The 21,272-nt window shown below is 38.6% G+C and overlaps 5 protein-coding genes across 6 annotated transcripts; 1 reads left to right on the top strand and 4 right to left on the bottom strand.

Moving 5' to 3' along the window:
- Positions 1–6,595: 6,595 nt before the first annotated feature.
- Positions 6,596–9,149, bottom strand: LOC136350921 (immediate early response gene 5-like protein). The gene has a single exon (XM_066303103.1). The coding sequence runs from the start codon at positions 8,846–8,848 to the stop codon at positions 7,988–7,990; it is 861 nt and encodes a 286-aa protein (XP_066159200.1). The 5' UTR covers positions 8,849–9,149; the 3' UTR covers positions 6,596–7,987.
- Positions 9,150–10,466: 1,317 nt separating this feature from the next.
- Positions 10,467–12,517, bottom strand: O-fut1 (O-fucosyltransferase 1). 2 transcript variants are annotated; one of them, XM_066303089.1, is made up of 4 exons: positions 12,305–12,517; positions 11,983–12,243; positions 11,677–11,862; positions 10,467–11,479 (listed from the first exon to the last, which is right to left on the bottom strand). In XM_066303089.1, the coding sequence occupies exons 1-4, from the start codon at positions 12,450–12,452 to the stop codon at positions 10,848–10,850; spliced, it is 1,227 nt and encodes a 408-aa protein (XP_066159186.1). In that variant the 5' UTR covers positions 12,453–12,517; the 3' UTR covers positions 10,467–10,847. The 2 variants fall into 2 exon arrangements, with proteins under 2 accessions (XP_066159186.1, XP_066159185.1); XM_066303088.1 differs by having other exon boundaries at positions 11,983–12,239; positions 12,301–12,516.
- Positions 12,518–12,736: 219 nt separating this feature from the next.
- Positions 12,737–15,443, bottom strand: l(2)34Fd (lethal (2) 34Fd). The gene is made up of 6 exons (XM_066303071.1): positions 15,165–15,443; positions 14,792–15,052; positions 14,380–14,729; positions 14,094–14,322; positions 13,082–14,028; positions 12,737–13,028 (listed from the first exon to the last, which is right to left on the bottom strand). Exons 1-6 carry the CDS (start codon positions 15,228–15,230, stop codon positions 12,821–12,823), a joined length of 2,061 nt encoding a protein of 686 aa, XP_066159168.1. The 5' UTR covers positions 15,231–15,443; the 3' UTR covers positions 12,737–12,820.
- A 386-nt stretch (positions 15,444–15,829) lies between these two features.
- ND-13A (NADH dehydrogenase (ubiquinone) 13 kDa A subunit) lies at positions 15,830–16,449 on the top strand. Its single transcript, XM_066303122.1, has 3 exons — positions 15,830–16,018; positions 16,073–16,249; positions 16,328–16,449. The coding sequence occupies exons 1-3, from the start codon at positions 15,893–15,895 to the stop codon at positions 16,391–16,393; spliced, it is 369 nt and encodes a 122-aa protein (XP_066159219.1). The 5' UTR covers positions 15,830–15,892; the 3' UTR covers positions 16,394–16,449.
- Positions 16,450–16,567: 118 nt separating this feature from the next.
- Positions 16,568–20,911, bottom strand: Hel25E (ATP-dependent RNA helicase 25E). The gene is made up of 8 exons (XM_066303086.1): positions 20,761–20,911; positions 20,328–20,533; positions 19,718–20,122; positions 19,407–19,525; positions 17,697–17,828; positions 17,366–17,512; positions 16,808–17,063; positions 16,568–16,744 (listed from the first exon to the last, which is right to left on the bottom strand). Exons 2-8 carry the CDS (start codon positions 20,524–20,526, stop codon positions 16,731–16,733), a joined length of 1,272 nt encoding a protein of 423 aa, XP_066159183.1. The 5' UTR covers positions 20,527–20,533; positions 20,761–20,911; the 3' UTR covers positions 16,568–16,730.
- Positions 20,912–21,272: the final 361 nt, after the last annotated feature.

A 21,272-nucleotide genomic window follows, 5' to 3' on the forward strand; every position in this document is an offset into this window, starting at 1 on the left:
CGATTAAGCTAAAATTGTCTCGTGCGAAAGTTTTCATACTACAGGTTGTAAAAGCGTTTGTTTGACTTTGTTTGTGGGGAAAAAGTATCACGGTTTTTGTATGAGAAACTCGAAACCGATTCTTAGGGAGCTGCCTCCGTAATATCCTCAATAAATAATGAAAATTCTCATTAAATTGGTTTAAAAATTGTAAAAACATTTTTTAAAACTTGACCACCCTGTAGGCCGAAAATGAACATATTCCGGACGTACGTATCCGTAAACGTTTTTTCATATTTTGACCCCAGGGATGCTCCCTTAATATCCGATGTGTTATTAATTTTGTTAGTTTAGTCAATGTCCTATACAGAGTGTCTCAGAAATGGTGCTCTAATAAATATTTGGAATGCTAAAGAGTAAGAGAGAGACTGGGCCAAACTCGCCTCAAACAAAATTTGTTTGCTTTCTTTCCACGGGGGGGCCAAAGTGATATTTTAAATTTTGTAATTTGGGAGGGAATCCTCCTCTTACCTCATTAACGGGCGTTTCTTTTCTTGTAGTAATAATCCGCTTAATTTTTATGGCAAGTAGGAAGTTCGCATGAAAATTGCACTAACAATAATTTGCAAAAAAACTAATAGAATTAAAATCCTTGAAAACGCGAACTGGAAAGTAACGACACTCTCAGTATTTTGCGCTCCTTTGTTCTTTATTTCAAGCAATACTTCGTATTATTTTAATGCGATTGCATCACTCCCCATTCAATTACCAATAATTCAACTATCATAACTTGATTAATTTATTATTAAAATTTCATTATAAACTGAACCGTATAATCCCGCTTGCTCTTTCGCAATGCATCGCCAATCGTTTGAAGGCTGTTTGCGTCCACCAGGATAATTCGTACGAGTGAATTGAAAGCAGTTGCTTAACGATTTTGTTTGAACTCTACATAAAAAATTCATAAATAATCACAAAAGTTCAAATATACCAAAACCAACCTGGACTAACAAGTGCGTTAAGCGGCGCTTTGTCGCACGCTGACAGCAATCGAGTGCGGTAAAGACGCTTTTCGCACGCAATAGGAAGTTTTACGCAGCGAGAGCTGCGGGCGATCGCATTAAGGCATGCGAGTAACGAATGATCATTTTATGCCCGATGTATAGGGCGTTTCAGAACTACCGGCTCAAACTTTTAGGGATTGTTTGGTGCAACAATAGAAGACAACTGAGTGTAAGAACCCAATACCCCCTCGCCCTCCCACCGGCCATTGCAAATGTCGCCTTAAGGCGCTAAGGCCTTGTGAAGCTTTGAGACAGTTACGTGCAAAATTGTTTCGATCAAGTTTTAGTACGTTTCATTTCAATTTATATTTGCCGAATACCACTACATTAACGTGGCCACTGGCGTTTCACAAACCAGAGACTCTACGCGTCCCTACAGTACAAAATCAAAAGCTGTTAGATCAGGTGAACTAGAGGGCCACCGGAACGGACCACCTCTGCCGGTCCAGCGTCCAACTAAACGGACACCTGAAGGAACATCGGTGTATGTAACACACACGGAAGGCCTTTCGCATTGGTTAAGTAACTGAGTGCCACACTCACACGTGCGGTAACAAAAATACACTAAAAGTGATTTCCGTCCTAAACTCGTTTAGTCATGCTGAGCGTTGTTATCTTCCACCATGATCTATTGTTGTAGCGCAATTTTTCGGTATTCGTAATGTTGTGTAACATAATCGATTTTGCTTGTGAGGTCACAGTCCACAGTTCTCAGGGAATGCAGTCCCGGAGCAAATGAAACCTCAAGCAGCAGTGCCTGCGTTCGAAGATAAACGAGTCAACTCGCGAAGGCTCAAGCTGGTTTTCAGGTCACCGATTGACTCATGTCCGAGAAAAAAATTTCCGAGCGCACTTATTCTTGTCAGTTGCTTTATTACGAATTAGACAAAGAAAAATGGACGACTCTGAGGAAGGCATTATGCATTTTCGAACAACCTCTTCGGCAACGGTAGAAAATGGTTCGGCGGGTCGTTGACCAACCACAAGGCGAACGCTGAACCGATCATCAGATTGCCGTACACTTGCTACTGTCTACAATACCCATACCATCATACGGATGGGTTGCGCAGCCATTCGGTGATAGTGCCGCTTATGTAAGTGGATTTATACGTGATTAACCGTAAAAATTCCTTAAAAAATATGTATTTCCTGATGAATTTCCTGGAAAAAGTTTCGCTTCCCCTGTTCAACTCCGATGGCAGGTCAAGCAATGTAACGGATGTAGGCATGTAATGGAGGCTACCATCCCCCGCGATGAAGTTTACGTCACGAACGAAGCGAGTAGCGCAGTTCACCTGAGGGCGCGGTGTTAACACCCTGTACATGCGGCAAAATTTCACTCGATTTCAAACATATTACGGCAAACTTTCCACTTTATCCCTGCCAAGGAATCCGCTTTGGCCGAAAGATTCTTCAGTTCAGACACCGTATTTGGATTTAAAGGGGACCGTGTATGGATTAAATGGGGGACTTCCTAGCCCGCCTATATTGTTCCCACTCTTCCAGATCAATATTGTTGTTGGCTTCTCCGGATTGTATGTATTACGGAGGAGGGTGGTCCCTAATCGCCGATACCTGCGTTTAGGCCCATGACCCTTTAAATCCCGTGTAGATTTTGGAGATTTGTGCTGTTAAATGTTCTCATTATTCGGTATATTTTAAGTTGATATTAATCGATTGAGTGCGAGCGTTAAGGTAATAAATGACCTGTTTGGTTTATGGGGGCGACTACAGATCAGCTAATTGAAGTTCCCATGCACCCGATATTTCCGCATGAAATTCTCCGTTTTTTAGTAAATTAATGTTTGCCCCTATTAGCAATTCCTCGTAATCATCTGCATCCATGGAAGTAATTTCTGCTTGCGAATTAAAAAAAAAAACAATGATTGCGAGAATGGATATTTCAATGTAAACACGAACAACGTCGGGTATGTTGACCAAAAAAATAACCCTAATGAGGTTGGGAGTCATCAGAATTGTCCAGGGTGTCCGTGACTGGAACTGCAACGTGAGAGGGGCACTGCAATCGTAAAAGATACGAGGTCGGTTAAACTGGGGCAGGTTGCGCCATTTGCAGTTATGGAATATGCCGTTTTGAAATTTCGAAAAATCTGATGACTTTCGGTGATGTTCGAAAAGAAACGAAATTTTGGAAAAACATTTTTTCTTTCTCCTCAGCTTATTCACAATTCAAATTGATTAACACTTCATCAATGCAACTTCGCCTCTTCTGCGACGTGGCGATGTCACGTTTCAAATCCGACGTTTCGCTTTTCGGCAACCGTCATCAACTTTGTTTTTGCTTATGGACACCATCCAGGATTTTCACATATTCGAATTCAGCTTTTTTTCTGTGCTTACAATGCTGTATCACGTGTTGAAGTTCAGTCTTGCTGTTTCGTGGAAATATCAAAAATCCCCTTTGACCTGCGCTTTCGCCAGACCTTTCCCCATTGGATTATTTTAATGAGAATTTTCCATATTCCCACCGCCTTGCCGTAAATCTTAACCAGGCCTATCCAATGCAAGTTTAACGTTCATAATGCGTAGACCTCACAAGCACCTTATCATTTATGCTCTATCAACTGAAAGGGTCAAGTTCAAAATCTTTGACCCGATTTCGTATAGGACTCAGCCAGCCATAATTGCGATGATTAAGAAAACAGAATAATTGTTTTTTTTTGGAACGCCATTGCCGTTGATGATTAATTCTTCCATTAGGAACGCATTTCCTTCAAAATTATCGTATTAAATTGCCTTTAGAATGTTTAAGCTCAAGGTGACGCCATATCAATTTGGAAAATATACTTTTTATTATTCTGATAAGCAACAATAATTATCGTTGTTAATGCGAAGGCTGTAAACGTATTTAACTGCGCGTGAACTGAATGTTATACAGCAGTTCTAATTGTACTTTGGACCATATTACATTTAATGTTATAAGGCCCATTACAGGCACCATCTTAAAATTCAGTGACGATTATCAATTGTGACTAAAGTTTCTTTTAAAGCTCACAAGCAGGTCAGCATTGAGCCAATAACCATTGGAAAAATCCCAATTTATGCTTCAGACTAACAATGATTCACCACAAAAACAGTTTTTTTTTCTTTCTTCTCCAGCGCCAGGTAAACGTATGACGAACATGGTGATATCAGTTTGTGTTTCCCTCTTAGGTCTCGTAAAAACCAGACAGATTTTTAAAATTTAACCAGTTTAGTGTTGAAGCGTGCAGATGCGCTTAAAATGGTCGTCAGCTTTGCACAGGTAACTTCTTTGGTCACGTGACACATTCCGACCTTGCGCATTCACCTTCCGAGAGCGGTTGTGTGTGCATAAACCCGCAAAGGATGGTGAGCCGTAATATATAATATATATGTAGATATACATTATAATGTTCATATACCGGGTGTCGGTTGGGGAGCTCAACCATGGGCAGCATCTCGGCAAGCGTTAGAGTTGCGAGGTCGGTCAAATGGGGGCAAAGTTGCGCGATTTTGGGGCCAAGATTAGGCCGTTTCGCTAGTTGAAACATTCCAACGACTTTCAGAGCGATTCGAACAGCGAATGAAACTTTAGGAAAAGATTTTTATTTTTTTTGTCTCGGCTTATTTGGAAGGGAAATTCAAAATTATTGACGCTTCACCAGTGCAACTTTTCCTCTGCCACAAAGCGGTGATTTCACATTTGCAATATGACGTTTCGACTTTCGGCAACCGTCATCAACTTCGTTTCTCCTTAAGGGCGCCATCTTGGTTTTAGACATTTTTGAGTTCAGCTCCTATTCCTAATTACGCTAATGCACCCCATATTAAGGTTCAGTTTTTCAGTTTGGTGGAAGCGACAAAAATCCTATTTGGCCGGCGCGCGCGCCAGATCTTCCCCCATTGGATTGTCATTTTTCGAGGATTTTTAGTAACTCGGACTAGCCTGAGCTAATCTAAATCAACTGCCGTTTGACAAACCGTAAATCGCCGAGAAATTTCAGGCACAATCACGAATGTCAAAGGCTCATGAACATATAATCGTCCGTGTCAAGCCTCAACCGAGGAAACATTAAATTCACGAATGAAATGACTTCGCATAAAGGAAATAGGTACCTGCGTATACTGATAGTGATTATTGCAGAAACCCAACGGTACTTTCGAACAATCGCGGAAGAAGAAACTAATGGTAGAAATCAGTTATTAGAAACATTTATTTACTATTTTGTGGGAAACTGTCCCGCGGAGAATCGCCCGAGGATTAAATTAATTGACACCGATCAATAAACTTAACATGATCAATTGACTCTAAAAAACATATTTTTAGGATTATTGTGCGACAAAACTATAGTGAAAACGGAGTAAGTTAACGACTTCAACATTATGAATGAGAAAATACTAATCGAATACACAATAGTGAGTGAATGCCCCCTCAAGCCAGCTGCATTGTTCCGGACCCTCTACACACATTTGAGTCATAACAGCGCTCTCTGTTTTTCTTGCAATGGACAAATCGTGTACAATGGCGTCAGGAATGTCGTCTACTATGCGATACTGTTTGTAGTATTTATAGTAGTAAAAAAGCATGACGTCAGCTTTGATCTAAGCACCGATACTTTGGACGAGGACATTCCAGACCGCCGGTAGTTTATTTGTTTACATCTCCGGAGTTACCCAGAATCGACATTTGACGCTGGCGCATTTTCTAATTTAACTTGGCAGAAATTGATTTAATTACACAAATATTTGATTTGATTTAATTAAGCAACCGTTTAATTTGGTTTCGTCGATACGATAGCGGCAACTGAGTTTCTTTGTCACGACAGACTGGAAATGATCTGCCTACGTCGGCAGTTCACCTCTGACCACATTGCGCGGCTAGCAACAAGGCGCAAAAATAAATAAATACAATGAACGAATCATTCAAAATGACGTCAGGAATGTCGTCTGCTATGCGATACTATTTGTATTTATTATAGTAAAAAAGTGTGACGTCAGCTTTGGTCCAAGCTCTTGTGATTGGGACAAGGACACTCCAGAACACCGGCAGTTTATGCATGCGTTTACGTCTCTGGAGTTCCCCGGAATCGACGTTCGGACCCAGCGCATTCTCCATTTTAATTTAATTAGACAAATGTTTAATTTAATTTGAGTGCGATCGCTCCAATTGAGATTCGCTACCGCGTCCGGCTGGAAACGATTTGCTTGCGTAGAAAATTTACCTTTAAACACATTTTGCAACTAGCAACAATGTTTAAAAATAAAACATTACAAGCGGGTTCGCGCTAATCTTATCAACACAATATTTGCCGACCTTACCAGCGTTCATAACGCGATAAGCAATTGGGATGAAATAAATTCGAATAATTAATATTTGTCGGATGGAGAATACTCAGAAGCCCGATTATTCCAGCTATTGATTTGCTGGTGGGAGGTTGAACGGAAAATATTTATTTAATAAGAGCTAAAAGTGGGATTTCGCGGAGTTTGACGCGTTATTTTCGACTTGTAGTACGCGCCAAAGCTGCCTAAGGAAAATAAATTAAATATAATAATAATAAACTCGACGCTTCAAATAATTTCTTTATTTCTATAATTATCTTTAACGGCAGTATTAGTGTTCGTACAACAAATATGTATACACAAAATATTGTTAATTCCGCTTAATCCATATACATGAAATGAGACGCAAGAAAACGTATCAAAAACTTTTTGCTTGGAATGTACAGGGTGGCGCAAGTCCGCGGGAACGTTCACCCATCAAGCACGTCTCGTCCTCGCCGGAGTTCTGATATTGGCGTTTTGGCGCTTCTTCCCAACACGCGCACCAGGGAGCGACGAGACGCATTTAATTCATGAACAGGATATATGTACGGCGGCCCCGCAAAGGGCCAGAGATGCACGGTCCGTCGAATCGGGGCAAACGCGCCGACTTGCGGCTCACTTAGGATCCGCGTTGGGACTGAAAAATGTCCGCTAAAGGCCGAACTTTCAAGACTTGATTTTTCTTAATGTGAGAAGCACCGCGGAAGGGCGAAACTGTCACTTTGTTAGGGCGCTTTTCTGTCGGGGACCGCTGCGAAATCGCTGACGAATTGTATGAATCCGTCCAACTCGTGCAGCTCATTTTTGAGACAAAGATGCACATAAATGTAGTAAAAAAAATGAAAAAAAAAAGACAAAAACATAGAAAATAATACAAATCTAATGGAAAATTTCCTTCCATAACATTTGCACTGCGCATTTTGTGAACTGTGTGCAACGCACTTAATTTCCCTATAAAAATGGCGCCCTCACAGTGTCCGGTTTCGGCTTCATACTATTTCTCATAGCGTCTACAGAAACGTTCGGCCTTTTACGGACGCCTCCCTAAAGGTTCGGCATCTTCGGAAGAAATCCCCGCGTCTTCGCAGCACCCTGTATATACCACTTTTATGTAATATTTCTATATATAAGGAAAATAAGTTCCTAAAACGGAACCAAAAATTTAGCTAATATAAAACATATACAGCCTGTGACCGTTTACATTGAAGCCAACCCCAATCCCCGGCATTCTCACGCCAAACAAAAGCTCCGACTCGGATGTAAATGACCGGCTACCTGCTCAGGTACAAATATTGGAATGTATTTGATTAATTCTTCATGGGAAAGCCCTAAGCCGGCTTCAATATTTAGGTCGCACCTTATCTCGCATCCTTCGATATACATTTAGAATTACATAGTTGGAATCAACTACAGTTAACAATCATGTCTCACTATCACCAGGCGGCGCTTACAGGGGAGTCGCCGCGCAAGTACGGCCCTGGCAATTTCCGACACATTAACATTACTAATAATTACAATATCACATTGAATTAGCACGAGGACACGCCGGACTGTCCAGGGGTGTGCCGTTTAAAGTTCGTTGTTCAAACCGAGATCGTGTTCACTTGTCGATAAATTTTCCTAAGTACGTAGTACAGTTACACCGTCATGGCAAGAAATGGCCGCTGCTGTATACTGTCAGGGGAATCTTTGGCTTGGGCCGAACATAAGTCAGGTGTGGACATGGACCTGTTGAGTTTCCCTGCACCGTCACTGGCGCCCATGCTGAAGCTGAAGATCGAAACTAAAGACGTGATTCGGTCAATTTCCATCGCGGAACCGTTTGGGGCCGTCTCCTGCTGACACCTGTCAGCTTCGACTTCCTTGCTGACGATATCTGACAATAAAGTCGCGTCGTCCAGGAACACGGAATCGTCACTGCTGGAGCTGCTCGAACTGCTGCTGCAACTGTCACTAGAGTCCTCACTAATTTCCTCCTCGTGCCTGCTTTTCTTCGGCAGGATGGACTGCACGGCTTCTTCAGTCTCCCATTCGGCGACAGCCCTGCGTCTCTTCAGAGAGTTGCTACGCTCCCTCAAGACCTTAGGTGTTTTGTCCAAATCCAGGTAAGTTAGCTCGCTACATGGGGGATAGTTCTCCTTGTCCTGCTGGCTCTCGCCGCACCTAGCACAGGACGGGAGGAAATCGGGCACTGACGGACTATCGCCGTCACCGCTGGACGAAGACTGCTGGACACTTCCAGCAGTGCGTTCCAGGCCGGCCTCCTCGGCAGTTAATCCCACGAGGTCTTCTTCAGGAACTATGGGCCGCGGTTGGACAGGGACCGGAGCATGAAAGTGCACCATATTGTAGGCCTCTTCCATGAATATGTACCGCGCCTTCTGGAGCACAGTGGCGACGAGCAAATTTTTATGTAGACTCACGCCACCCCGATAGGAACGAGATTGTGCAATTTTCGTTAGGGAGATTCCGATTAATCGTTGCGCTTCACTAGCCATGATAATGTCAATTTACCCACACACCTTTATATTCGACTTAGCTGAAGCGTCACTCACAATACACGTGGTAGCTTATTGACACACACACGCACTCTTACTAACGACCACTCCACTGAACTGCCAATGAATACAAGGGAACGCGCGCTCTGACATATACTTATAGCTTCGCGCAGTGACGTCACAACCTACTTTCAACGTGTGTCGTTCACCAATGAACGACGGCCTTGCCGGTGATAGTCGAAGTAGTCCGATGTGGGTGACAGCAACAGGGCGCATTGAGCTTATAATACGTAAATACTCCGGACAAAATAACCTTTATTGGCTGGTATACTAACGCTTATTGAAACGGAAGTCCTATACAAAAATGCTGCGTACGCAGATGCCTTCTGCATGCTCTTTGTCTGATAAACGATTAATAAACGACGATTTTGGGTATGACTAATAAATTCCGACGATTTAAATAGACATAAGTGCTACTGTAGATTACAACTTATCGATTTGGTCTCCGATATGAACTAACCCGAGTTCAGTTATGACGCACGGACCTTGAACTATCTTGTTGGACGTCACGCTTTACGTCAGCATTTTTAACTAAAAAATTACTTAACTGTCATCACACCAAATACCGTTAGACTTTTCATTAGTTTTTTGGTGTGTAATTTTCGATCCCGAGCTAAAATACAAATGACCAGCAGTGCAGATATGAAATAACATGATAAAAAAAACATTTCGCTTATATAGCGTTGCAAAGGACGTGTGCCACATGGGCTCTATAAACAAGGATCTAGGTAGGGAAAGCTTTCGTTTTAATCTCTAAATAAAACTCATAAAACATGCAGCGGCGTTAAAAAATACATCGGATCAGCAACAATTTGAGCATTCTCAGCAGTGTTAATCACAGTAAACACGGGAGTAATTTTTTTAGCCAAGAACTACCGTGTCACCCGGCGCATCCGCCACAAACGTAATAGTACACAGAAAAGTGTATGGATAGCTCGCTAGAGTGTTTACACGTGAATTTTTCCCAACGGCTTTTAAATTATTATCTGATAATATCGTTGTCCAAACACATCTAGTCAGAGTAGTCAGGAATTTCTACGACACTGAACACTCTTCTTTTAAAGCTTCGCATAACATGTCTGTGACATCAAGTGGCTGAGATACTACTAAATTATCAAATAGGTCCCAGTGAAACACATTTGATGGATTTCTCATGATATCTCTTGCTTTGATACCACCGGTTATATACTAATATCTGAACGTTTTGGTGAACGCATTGAATTTCCATCTTTAAGTCCAATACACAACATAAACAACTTAGTAATTCGTATTGATTTCCCAATTTATAGTCAAAGAAATATGCCTGTGACATCTAGTTCCCGGAAGTTACTAAACTACTTAATAGGCCAAAGTGGTTCACATATGGTGAATTGGACCTAAAAGCTGTTGCTTTTACACCCCTGGTTCTTCATCGATTTCTGGATATATTGGGGAACGCGTGCGTACTACCGCCTTCAAGTACAGTCCACAACATAGATAGCTTAGTAATTCATATTGCTTTTACAGTAGTTAATTTTTTAAATAAGGAAATGGAGCATTAAAATTGGACACTTGGTGCTTGCGTCCGAATAATGTACAATATATTAAACAAAAAATGATATGATCAATTGGTTACTCTAATACGACCTTAAGTTTTTTAGGGCATTGAATGATATTTAAATCGAATAGAACAATTTCGCCCAGTATTCATCTACAACCTTAATAACAATGTTTTTTTCAGTCTTTACTCCTACACCAAATTAATATCAATAAAATTACAATAGGAAAAGCACAGTTTTCGCATTGAGTGATGATAAAGGGTCTCAATAGTCCAACTACTGTAAGTGCGAATTATAGGAATTTAAATGTGACTTCATAGTAACTAATAATCTTACGTAATCTGCTATACTTACCTGAGGATATGTTTATTTTACCTAGTTTCTTATAATCTAATAAAATTCTACAACTCATCACGAATTACCCCTTTCTTGCTGCCTCCCTTTTCAGCGGGGAAACCCCAAAAGGATGACGGAAACCCTTTCACATCCCGCTCCCTCTTAACAAAGGCAGTAAAGGAGGATATACAATTACCTATAAAATGATTCGCTTCTCCTAAAATAGCCAAATCCAAATGTGGATTTGGAGTGTCAAATTTTATCACAGATATATTCATCCGCTTCAAAGCTGCCCTCAAATCTTCTAACATGTGGTTACTATCAGATGAAACAAACACTGCTACTACAGTTTTATGATTGCTTGCATTGCCATCGGAGTTGTTTATATTTTTTATGGTTCGCTTCAGCTGCCTTATTATAAGCTCTTTGGATGGTAAGCACATTTCGTTGGTAGCCACCCCTAATTCATTTCTGTAGCCCAAACATTGAGCCGCGGAGAATAGATTAGGGCTTTCAGGTATGTGTTCGCAGGCCCTAACCCAATCTATGCCATTTCGCAGATGGATACCTATGAAGGCTCCTTTTGGAATTTTTGTTTTGATAAAAGTATGGGCTTGGTTTTTTATCTTATCTGACCATTGTAGATATTTGTGTAGACGGCGATTTTCATCTGTGACTGGAAAACTAGCGGGACTACCTGAAAATAAACTACATATGTATTATTAAGTTGAAATTAAACTAATCAACAAATGTAACTACAACAAGTGGCTAATAGTTAACAGTCACATTAAAGATATTTTTCATATTTTTATTTATTTTAAATATAGACACTTCATAATTACAACTAAAAAAAGTTTACCAAAAATGTAATATAAATGACCATTTTAATCTTACCAGTAAAAGCTATAGTTGGCCACTTTGAAGGTGGATATTTTTTCTGCCACTGGTCAGCAACAGCTTTATTATTGATATCATAGTTTAAAGGACCATAAAACTCAGATGCAACAAAATCTATATTAAAAGTATCCCAAAATGGGCCAAATGGGTTGCCTTCTTTAGCATTACAAGAATTTGTATTTCCTAGAATTAAAGGAATTAACTTACAGAGGCTTATTATTTTATATTAGATAATACATCATTCTACATATATCTTGGTGCAATTTCGATTTGATTAGAGAGACATACGATTCTCATATGTACCTCTTGACATGTAACAAAATGATACTCTTCGATCAGGTGGCCATTCATAGGGTGCAATTTTTTCCATAAACTGTTCCATAGTGAGAACTTTGTGATAATTTTGCAGAGATTCAACTTTAAAATATGTGTCAAAGGGTACTTGAACCGACTTATATTCGCCATATCTATATTCAACCCAAGGTGGTAACACCAAAGTTCGATTTAGTCCTTTGGCAAAAGCCAGTGCTCCCAGGAAATGGTCAGCTTGGTTGCCGAACCTGCCTAGGTTATTTACAGAAGATAATTAAAATCTTAATTTAATAATTTTTTTTTTAATACTTACCCATACATGGGCAATAAGCGATGTAACCCAGAGGATCCATTTCAAGGCAATAGTGTGAATTAAATAAAAAAATCTTAAGAATTAGAAGTACGAATCGAATTTTCATTTTTGTATCAAGAACTTTTGTACATAAAGCGTTAAATTTCATTTTAAATTAAAAAAAAATTATATTGTTAAATAAAACAAATGCCGGCAAATGTCGCTGTTATAGCGTCAATCAGCTGCCATCTGCCGCACGTTTTATCAATTCCATCGCACTCTCGTCTCGGTATCGATGACGTCACTGTTCACATGACGCAACCACGATTAACTCTCTGACTCCTCCCCGAATTCACGTAATTAATTTAATATACAAACCCAGAGATGTCCCTTCCCATAATACTTCGCCAACTACGTCAAAAGGGGTATTTAAAATTTATTAAAACTCATGAGTATTGGTTTATCAAAATTGTCTTTATTTCATTTACATTTAATTTTATTAAATTAAAAAAGCTATTTTGTTACACATCACGAAATTTATCTTTTATTAAACCGACTGTTAAACTTGGATTTAATTCCAAGAACCGGCCTAAGAAGTTTCTTTCTCTCTTCTCTGTGTTTCTTGTTGCGCTCTTCGATTTTGTTATCTCGCACCTTGCGCATAGAAAAGCTCATTTCCCTATTTCCTACGGATAAATATTTCACGGATGTGTCTTCATGTTGTACTCTTTTCCCCAACGATGCCCTACAAAACGTAAAAATTAGTTTTAGGAATATTAATGTTGTTGATTCCCCTACTTGTTGAGCTTCTTTTTTAAACCATTAATACCCCTAAATTCTTCCCCTGCTTTCAGCTCGTACATCTTCGGCTGTTGGGGCTCCTCTGCTTCCTCTCTTTCAAGCGCTTCAGCTCTCTCCTTCTCCTTGTGTTCCCTCTGAATTATTCTATGCTGCTTTTTAACCTCCTTGGTCCAAGTATGTTCATCATCAGAGCTCTCTTCATCCTCATCAATACCAGACTCTTCTGAAGACTCCTCAGAACTATTTTTGCCCTCCAGCTCTTCATGTATTGGTTCAAATTCTGGAGATATATATTTTTGCTTAAGTTCCTTTTGTTTATTTTTGTCTAAACGAGATAAAACTGGATTAAGCAATCTGTATTCATCAGTATTCTTATCCACTTCAAAATCAGGGTTTTCAAATAGAGCTTGAAATCTAGTATCATGCAAAAGATTGGCTGCCTGGTCTTTATTCTTCTTGGGCTGACTTTCAGCCTCCATAAGTTTAAGTGCCAAATCCTTATTGACGCTAGGAAGCTTGTTAAGTTGCACTCTAGACTCTCTCTCTTTATTAATAGTTTCTTGGATTTTCTTTTTTCGATATTCTTCAAACTCAAATGGATTTGCCAGTGACTTTGCTTTTTTGTACAATCGCACGTCCAAGAAATACCCGTGCATGTACGCTCGAATCAATTTGGTGCCAATGAGGTGTTCCAAGCCCAAAGATTCCAATTCCTGTTTAGTAACGAATTTGTAGTCATCATAAACTGTCTCAGTGATGGATTCCTCTAGCTCTTCTGTTAGAGAGTCGAGGAAACTGGCCCATTTTGGGGCGGGACCCATGCTGGGGATGAAGTAAGTTTGGATTTTTGTATTTTCATTGGCGAGGAAAAAGAGGCCAGTTTTCGGGACGACGCAAAGGTTATTGAATGGTGCGGAAGATTCTATTGCAGTGTAGACTTTTCTCTAAATAAAATATCAAATTTACAATCAACTGGCACAGTATTAAACAAAAATATTAGTAAACTTACAGAGTTTTGGTTCCAAATTTCCAATCCTAAACTATCTAGTGAATAAACAAGGTCTTGTTGATAATGGAATTCTACATCTTTAATGGCCAGTCCAGAAACGTGATCTTTCACTGCAAAAGGCTTGTTTGATCTTATATCATACAAGAGGACTTGTCCAGAAGCTGTGCCCACTCCCATATGAACAGAGTCTTTAAGTTTTAATGCAGTTATTGATGGAAAATCTGACAATCTAAATATAAAAAAAATCTTGATCTGGAAGATACCACACATTAAGCACAAAACTTACTCTTTTATTTCATTCAAACAAGCTAAAGCACAATCAAGAGTACCAACTCGTTCCTTAATTCTTGGATCCCAAGCTTCCACTCGTCCTTCCTGAGTGCCACATACCAACAAGTTATGAACAGGATTTATGGCACATTTATTAATTTCTGAGGCTGCACTCTCATAGGGCGTCATAAATTGTCCTCTTTCTAGATTTAATCTATATATATCTGGAGATGCTCCTACTACAATTAAATCACAGCTAGGGGTATGATATTTCATATCTCGCCCAAATTTAGGGATTCGCAGTCTGTAGTACCTGCCATAAGCAGCATGAAATTCTATGTATCTGTCGCATTGTAGAAATACTAACTGAAAACCAAATGTTGATTTAGTGGTCTTAAACTAACCAATCACCAAAAAGTTACTCTTACTTTGCTATAATCGTCACTAAGTACTTCAAATGTTATAGCTTCTGAGTCAAAACATCTTTCAAATTTTAAGGACAAGTTGTTGACATCAAAGCACTTGATTCTGGGCTTGTAAATGCCAGTGGCCAGAATATAATTGCCATCTTTGGATACCTTTACAGTTGTGCTGACACCAGGCATATCAAAGTCTTGGATGAGTTCAATTCGCCTTTTAATGTCCACATTTTTCTTTAAAAGGGCCCGTCGTTTTCTCGCTGATAACCACTAAAGTAAGACAAAAATGATTAAAGAATATATTGATAATGGATATAAAAAATGTAAAAAAACTTTGGTAGCAAGTTCTTGATCTATACGTTATCAAATAGGATATACCTACCTCTGGTAAAGACCTTCCAGCGCTTAAATTATATATCTTTATATCATTTGAATCAGAAACCTGCATATTAGTGCCGTTGGTAGCAGTAGGCAGAAAAGAAAAACTGAGCCATACAGAGCCCCAATTTGATTCTGCTGTTAGCTCGTGGTAATGTTATTAACTTTCCACTAAATGTTCATTAGAAGATAAATTAGCTAATTGGAAATTACTAGTTTTAATATGGGAAAAAGTACTAACTAAATCAACCTGGTACGTTAAGTAAAATGATGAAAAAAGTAGGGTTAAGTTGAACCCGAAACATGAGTTGGATCGAGCTTATGATGTTGATTTTAGCCATGATGAAAGTACTGTAGCAACGTTGTACACATTTGATTGATGATAGTATCGGGGTATTATTAACATCAAATTTCTTCACCCTATTTTGTATTGGGACTGATTTTGTTTATATTACTTGACTTTTTTTGGCTTGACAGAAAATATAGCAAATTAGAAGTGAGAATTTAGAATTGAAATTTCTGGCTTTGTTGAAACTTTTTAATTGCGGCTAGTAAAAGCACTAAACAACGTCTTTTCACACCCAATGGCTAATCAAATACGAACAGCGTTGCCGAATGAATTTAAAAATGAAAATTTAATTTACTCTAGTTCCATTTCATGATCTCTGCGTCAATCTATCTCTGCGTCAAATCACATAAGGTTTGGTTACATCATAAACATAAACATAGAAAATGTCCCGAATAGCTTTATCGAAATTTTGCAAAAATGGGGTACTTAACCCAACTAAAGTAGCCATACCAAACGTTCGTTTAGCCTCTGACTGGGTGCCCCAAGAAAAAGAAACCCACACAGGACAGGCAAGAATCAACAACTATTATTACAGGACATGATAAAGGAATATTCTATTTTAGAAATGGGATTCCAATGATTATAGGCTGTCCAGGTTTGTGGGAAAGCCCAAACATGTTAATCCCAATTTCTCGATAAATCTTGTCGCTGAAGCTCCCCCAAAAGCCTGTAAGAACCGTGTAGTTTGGTGTGATGGTGGTAGTGGGCCCGAGGGACACCCAAAGGTTTATATCAATTTGGTAAGAGCTTTATTAAGAAACTTCGTGAAATTGAATACAGGTAGTTTGCGGTCTGCTTATGGATATCTTGATTTGCAGGATAGACCAGGAAATCATTCATGTGGATATTGTGGGCTAAGGTTTTACAAAGATGAGCATCACTAATTGCTTGAGAATGATAATAATTGTAAATGATTAATATATTATGTGTAGTAGTAAGAGTTCCAGAATTTTTTTTTAATGAAAAACCTTTTAAAGCCCTGGTTAAGAGAATTGTCATAAAAACTAAAAAAAAGGACGTAAACAGAGGTTAATCATTGTAAGAACATAGAGGATCAGTTTATAAAAACCCAAGTTTATTCCAAGACAACTTCTATAATATAAACTTATCTACTGACACAGCAATAAATCTGGAATATTAAGAACACACAAAACGAAACATGTGAATCAGAGGTACAAAAACTTAATACTCGACCTTAAATCTAAATTGCTTTGTTGCAGTTCACCGTCCTTCAACTGAAACAAAAAATATATGTATATATTTAAAATGGAATATGGCCAAACTAATTTTGCACTCACTATATGAACTAAGATCGATTTCATCCGGCAGTTCTGTAATATTTACGTCAAACCTGTCCTGGACTTCGTTAAGAATTTTTGCGTCGCCTTCTTCAGACACAAACGTAATGGCCAATCCTTTGGTACCAAAACGACCGGCTCTAGCTACTCTATGCAGATATGTATCTGAATCGTCAGGCATATCGTAGTTGAACACTATGTTAACACGTTCGATGTCCATGCCACGTCCAAATAGATTGGTGGCTACCAAAATTCGCTGAAATTGTGCGATTAAGCTATCAGTCAAATTTTCCAAACGAGGGTAATTTAAATTTAAAATAATAATAATATTCAGAGAGATTCCCAACGTAAATAATCACATATTAATATCATATGTCCCTACGTTCTTTTCATCATGTCTCCTAAATAGTTAAAATGGCAAAATTAGCTAAATCGGCGAAGTGGCCCAAAAACCAATTGATTAACCTATGGATGTTCACTATGCTTGATTTACAAGATTTACAAAAATGAATCCACAATCAAGAACAATTACAGAGCTGCAGCTAAGGTTGAACTTACCTTCTGGAAATCTTTGAACTGCTCATATCTAGACAATCTCTCTTTTTGATCCATTCCTCTGTGTATTCCAATAGCGGGGAAGTTTTGCTCCGTCAATAATTGCGCCAGTGCTACACATCTTTGGATCGACTTGACGAAAATAACGACCTATGACAACATTAGTTCGGATTAGTGCCAAGAACTGTGTTTAAACTTTTTATGCACTTTATTGAATTTGGATCAGTGAGAGAGTTCAAAGAGAGTGATATCATGTCGAAATCATAAAGCACCTTTTTCATCATGATTTTATCACGACAAAAAATTTTAACTGGCAAAAAGACACTTAACCCACCTGGTTGAACTCCAGTACGTCCAAAAGTTCAAACAATTTTTTATTTTTTTCGTTTTCCTTTAGTTTCACGTAATGTTGCTGCAGACCATGCAACGTCAACTTAGCTTCGTCGTCAACATACACTTCCATTGGCTAAAAATTGTTAGAAATCGTTGATAAATCTACAGGCTACAGGTATAAACTATGACTAGCAAAACTTTAACAAGTAATTATTTTTGTTGCCTTTTAAATGGTTATTTGGAAGGTTCATCAGGAGGTCTGATGAATTATTATGATGTGAATAAGCTGAATAAAGCAATTAGGTATCAACTAAAATAATGACTTGTTCCCATTTTCAAGTTCCCTGGGATAAGACTTGTTTCACCTTTTAAATATCCAGAATAGCCAAGATTTGCCACATACTCCAATGCATATTATAATTTCAAATTAAATCACAACGATTCTAGTTTTACAAAAACGCTTTTGCGTTTTTTAATAAAAAAAACTTAGGAAATGCAATAGTTTCCTCAAGTGGAACAACTCCGGCATAGCTTCTGCAATATTCCTTAAATCTGACTATCGGACACATAATGACGTACTTCAATTTACATTAGATTAAGAATTGATTAACCTGACCTGAATTGCGTAAGAATGATACAAATCAATAGCTAACTAAATAAAATGCCCAACAAAACAATTTTCAGCTTTATCCAAAAGAGCATTTAACATAATGAACTATTGATATTTACCTTCCCCCACCTGTCTTCAAAAATTATCTTAAACATTAACGTAACACAACTAATAAGATCAGAGTCAGATTTTTAAGGTATAACAAATCTCACAATACGTAACAATAATTGAGTCTTAAGAGATTGGTCTCTAGTTACCGGCAATTAACGTTCTTATTTTCGCTCTGCTTGTTACATCCAGAGCATTTTAATGCATGGGCTTCCAGAAAACCAAATCCTTAATTCCCACATAACAAAACAGGGAAAAAATAAAGGTCACCAGAAAACGGATACCAAAAAAAGAACGAAATCTTTTCTACTCCATTGCTAAGTGAAGTACTGCAGTCGCAACGCGTGTTAGGCTCCATTCTACATACGGTATGGAAGAGGGCCTCAACATCATCCATTTTGCTTCCACCTCATTTGGGTCTTTGGGATTCTTATACCATTTAGATCAGCACTTTAATTTTGAGGTACTGTAGCGCGGTCGAAAATAAAACTCTTTATATGGCGATCTCCAAAAAGCTTCTTTCCGGTCTTCGTCATATCACTCCTACTCGTTGGGCTACAGTACGCTAATTGCGAAAATTATATTCGCACGCAAAGGATGCTCATTTTATGTTCAAAATACCGGTTTTAATTTGGATGTACTGTAGCACGGTCTAAAACTCGGAACGTTTGAAACTTTGTATGTTGATTCATTGTTCTTCTACAGGCCCTACTCGTTGGGCTACAGTACACTAAATGTCGTAAATATAATTAGAACCCCATAGACAGATTTTGTTGTACTGTAGCTCAGCCAAAAATACCCTAATGCCGCCCACAACATCATATCAAAGCATCCAAATGAACAGACCTACTCGTTGGGCTACAGTACACTAACCCACCCCCCCCTCTTGGCTAATCTCAGAAGATTTGAATTTCAATGAAGAGGAACCCATCAGCCAACACACTCAGCGCTCTGAAGCGGTGAATAACGCGTAGAATAAGAACTTTCAATTACATCTTGCATGAACTTCTTGCAGACTGGACGAATTTCTTTACTCAAAGTGGCACTGAACATCATAACTTGCTTGCCGTGCGGCGTATTTCTGTAGATTTCCTGGACGTCGCGTCGCATGTCTGCAAACAAATGTTCAAATTTTTGTTAAAGGAATACAACTTGAAATAATAAACTAAAGTTAAAATGTATACATCAGAGAGATTCCCATCTACGTAAATAATCAGGATTCAGATGTCCCTACGATCTTCTCATCATGTTAAACTTAAAAAATACTGGTAATTAGAATAAAACTATGATTATGATAAACTTACCTAATAGCTCTAACATTTTGTCACACTCATCCAGTACAAAATGTTTCAAATGCTTCAAATTCAATTTTTTGGCTTTTACAAGAGCCAAAATACGTCCAGGAGTTCCAACAACAATATGGGGGCAGTTATTCTTCAGCACCTCTTCGTCCTTTTGCATTGGCAGGCCACCAAAGAAAACGCCTACTTTGACATTCGACATGTACTTGCTGAACCGCTCGTACTCTTTACTGATTTGGAAAGCCAATTCTCTGGTGTGACACATCACCAGCACATAAACAACATTTTCTGTTGGTTCCAGTTGTTGGAGAGTGGCAAGCACAAACACAGCAGTTTTCCCCATACCAGATTTGGCTTGGCAGAGAATGTCCATACCAAGTACTGCTTGTGGGATGCATTCATGCTGGACTGTAACAAAGGTTTCATTATTGTATTACAAGAAGATTTACACAATTTGTGAAAATTATGTAAAAAAAATAAAATACTATTTCTCCTTCAAAATGTATGTTCCTATGTAGCTATAAATGCCGTCAACACTTTCGTGGCATTCATATGCTTGTACTTGCTACCCAAATTATGTATTATTTAGTATTATGTTTACTATATTAGGTACCTTCAGATGGATGCTCAAAACCACAATCAACAATGGCTCGTAATATCTCCGGTTTCAAAAGAAAATCTCTGAAGCCGGAACTGTGTATGGATACATATGTACCCTTTACCGCCTTTTTGGCGTCGGTTCCCACCTCGTTTGTGGTCTGCTCAGTTTGTTCATCGTCTTCATAATCCAGAAGATCTTCCGCGTCTGCCATGCTATATCTAAGAAATGGAAATGCCCAAATTATAATTATTAACGTTTGAATTAAGGTTTATCTCCAACCGTATTTATGAATACATGGGCGGGCGAAGGTCTTAGCTAATGGATGACGCGGCGGATGAAGATGGGAAATATTTATAATACGCTATTACAATGCCGAGTTGCAATCAGAATAACACACTGAATGGTTAAAATACCTTAAGATTAATAAGATAAATTTAAGTTTTACCTGTTTAAGTTTTATTTGGCAGCTCCACAACAAAACACGACACCTAAGTGGGCAGAATGCTTTTCGCTTAGGGAAGGGGCTGACGGGACTAGCCTCAATGGCGACTGATAGACGGGTTGGCAGATTGTTTTCGATATCGATATAATTATGTACCACTATATCGATATAATTATGCACAACTATATCGATATCGACATAATTGTGTACAACTGTATCGATATAATTATGCACACCTATATTGATATCGATATGTTTGTTTAATATATCAAAAAGAAATTTAAGAAGTAATCGCGTAGTTCTCGTTTTGCTCTTAAAGTTATTTAGTTTAGTATTATTACCAAAAATACATTATTTACAAGGCAAAACACGAAAATAAAGTTCTATCATAGGAACAGATATACGAAAATGAGAAAAAATGCGAAGAGACTATCTAACAAACGAGGATATGGGATTATATTGATTTGTATCAGCTGATTTTCCACCAATCTGATTCATGCCTGATAAGCACACTT

Source organism: Euwallacea fornicatus, chromosome 4 (genome assembly GCF_040115645.1).
Source record: "Euwallacea fornicatus isolate EFF26 chromosome 4, ASM4011564v1, whole genome shotgun sequence".
NCBI classification, from domain to species: domain Eukaryota; kingdom Metazoa; phylum Arthropoda; class Insecta; order Coleoptera; family Curculionidae; genus Euwallacea; species Euwallacea fornicatus.

What these genes read in the sequence shown, in the direction of transcription:
- LOC136350921 (XM_066303103.1), bottom strand. Translation starts at nt 8,848, where the DNA reads ATGGCTAGTGAAGCGCAACGATTAATCGGAATCTCCCTAACGAAAATT.
- O-fut1 (XM_066303089.1), bottom strand. Translation starts at nt 12,452, where the DNA reads ATGAAATTTAACGCTTTATGTACAAAAGTTCTTGATACAAAAATGAAA. An exon ending in CGCTTATTGCCCATGTATGG is followed by an intron (nt 12,244 to 12,304) that starts GTAAGTATTAAA and finishes TAAATAACCTAG; the next exon opens with GCAGGTTCGGCAACCAAGCT. An exon ending in GCCAACTATAGCTTTTACTG is followed by an intron (nt 11,480 to 11,676) that starts GTAAGATTAAAA and finishes GTTTATTTTCAG; the next exon opens with GTAGTCCCGCTAGTTTTCCA.
- ND-13A (XM_066303122.1), top strand. Translation starts at nt 15,893, where the DNA reads ATGTCCCGAATAGCTTTATCGAAATTTTGCAAAAATGGGGTACTTAAC. An exon ending in AAGAAACCCACACAGGACAG is followed by an intron (nt 16,019 to 16,072) that starts GCAAGAATCAAC and finishes ATTCTATTTTAG; the next exon opens with AAATGGGATTCCAATGATTA. An exon ending in CAAAGGTTTATATCAATTTG is followed by an intron (nt 16,250 to 16,327) that starts GTAAGAGCTTTA and finishes CTTGATTTGCAG; the next exon opens with GATAGACCAGGAAATCATTC.
- Hel25E (XM_066303086.1), bottom strand. Translation starts at nt 20,526, where the DNA reads ATGGCAGACGCGGAAGATCTTCTGGATTATGAAGACGATGAACAAACT. An exon ending in TTTTGAGCATCCATCTGAAG is followed by an intron (nt 20,123 to 20,327) that starts GTACCTAATATA and finishes CCTTTGTTACAG; the next exon opens with TCCAGCATGAATGCATCCCA. An exon ending in GCAAGAAGTTCATGCAAGAT is followed by an intron (nt 17,829 to 19,406) that starts GTAATTGAAAGT and finishes AACAATTTTTAG; the next exon opens with CCAATGGAAGTGTATGTTGA.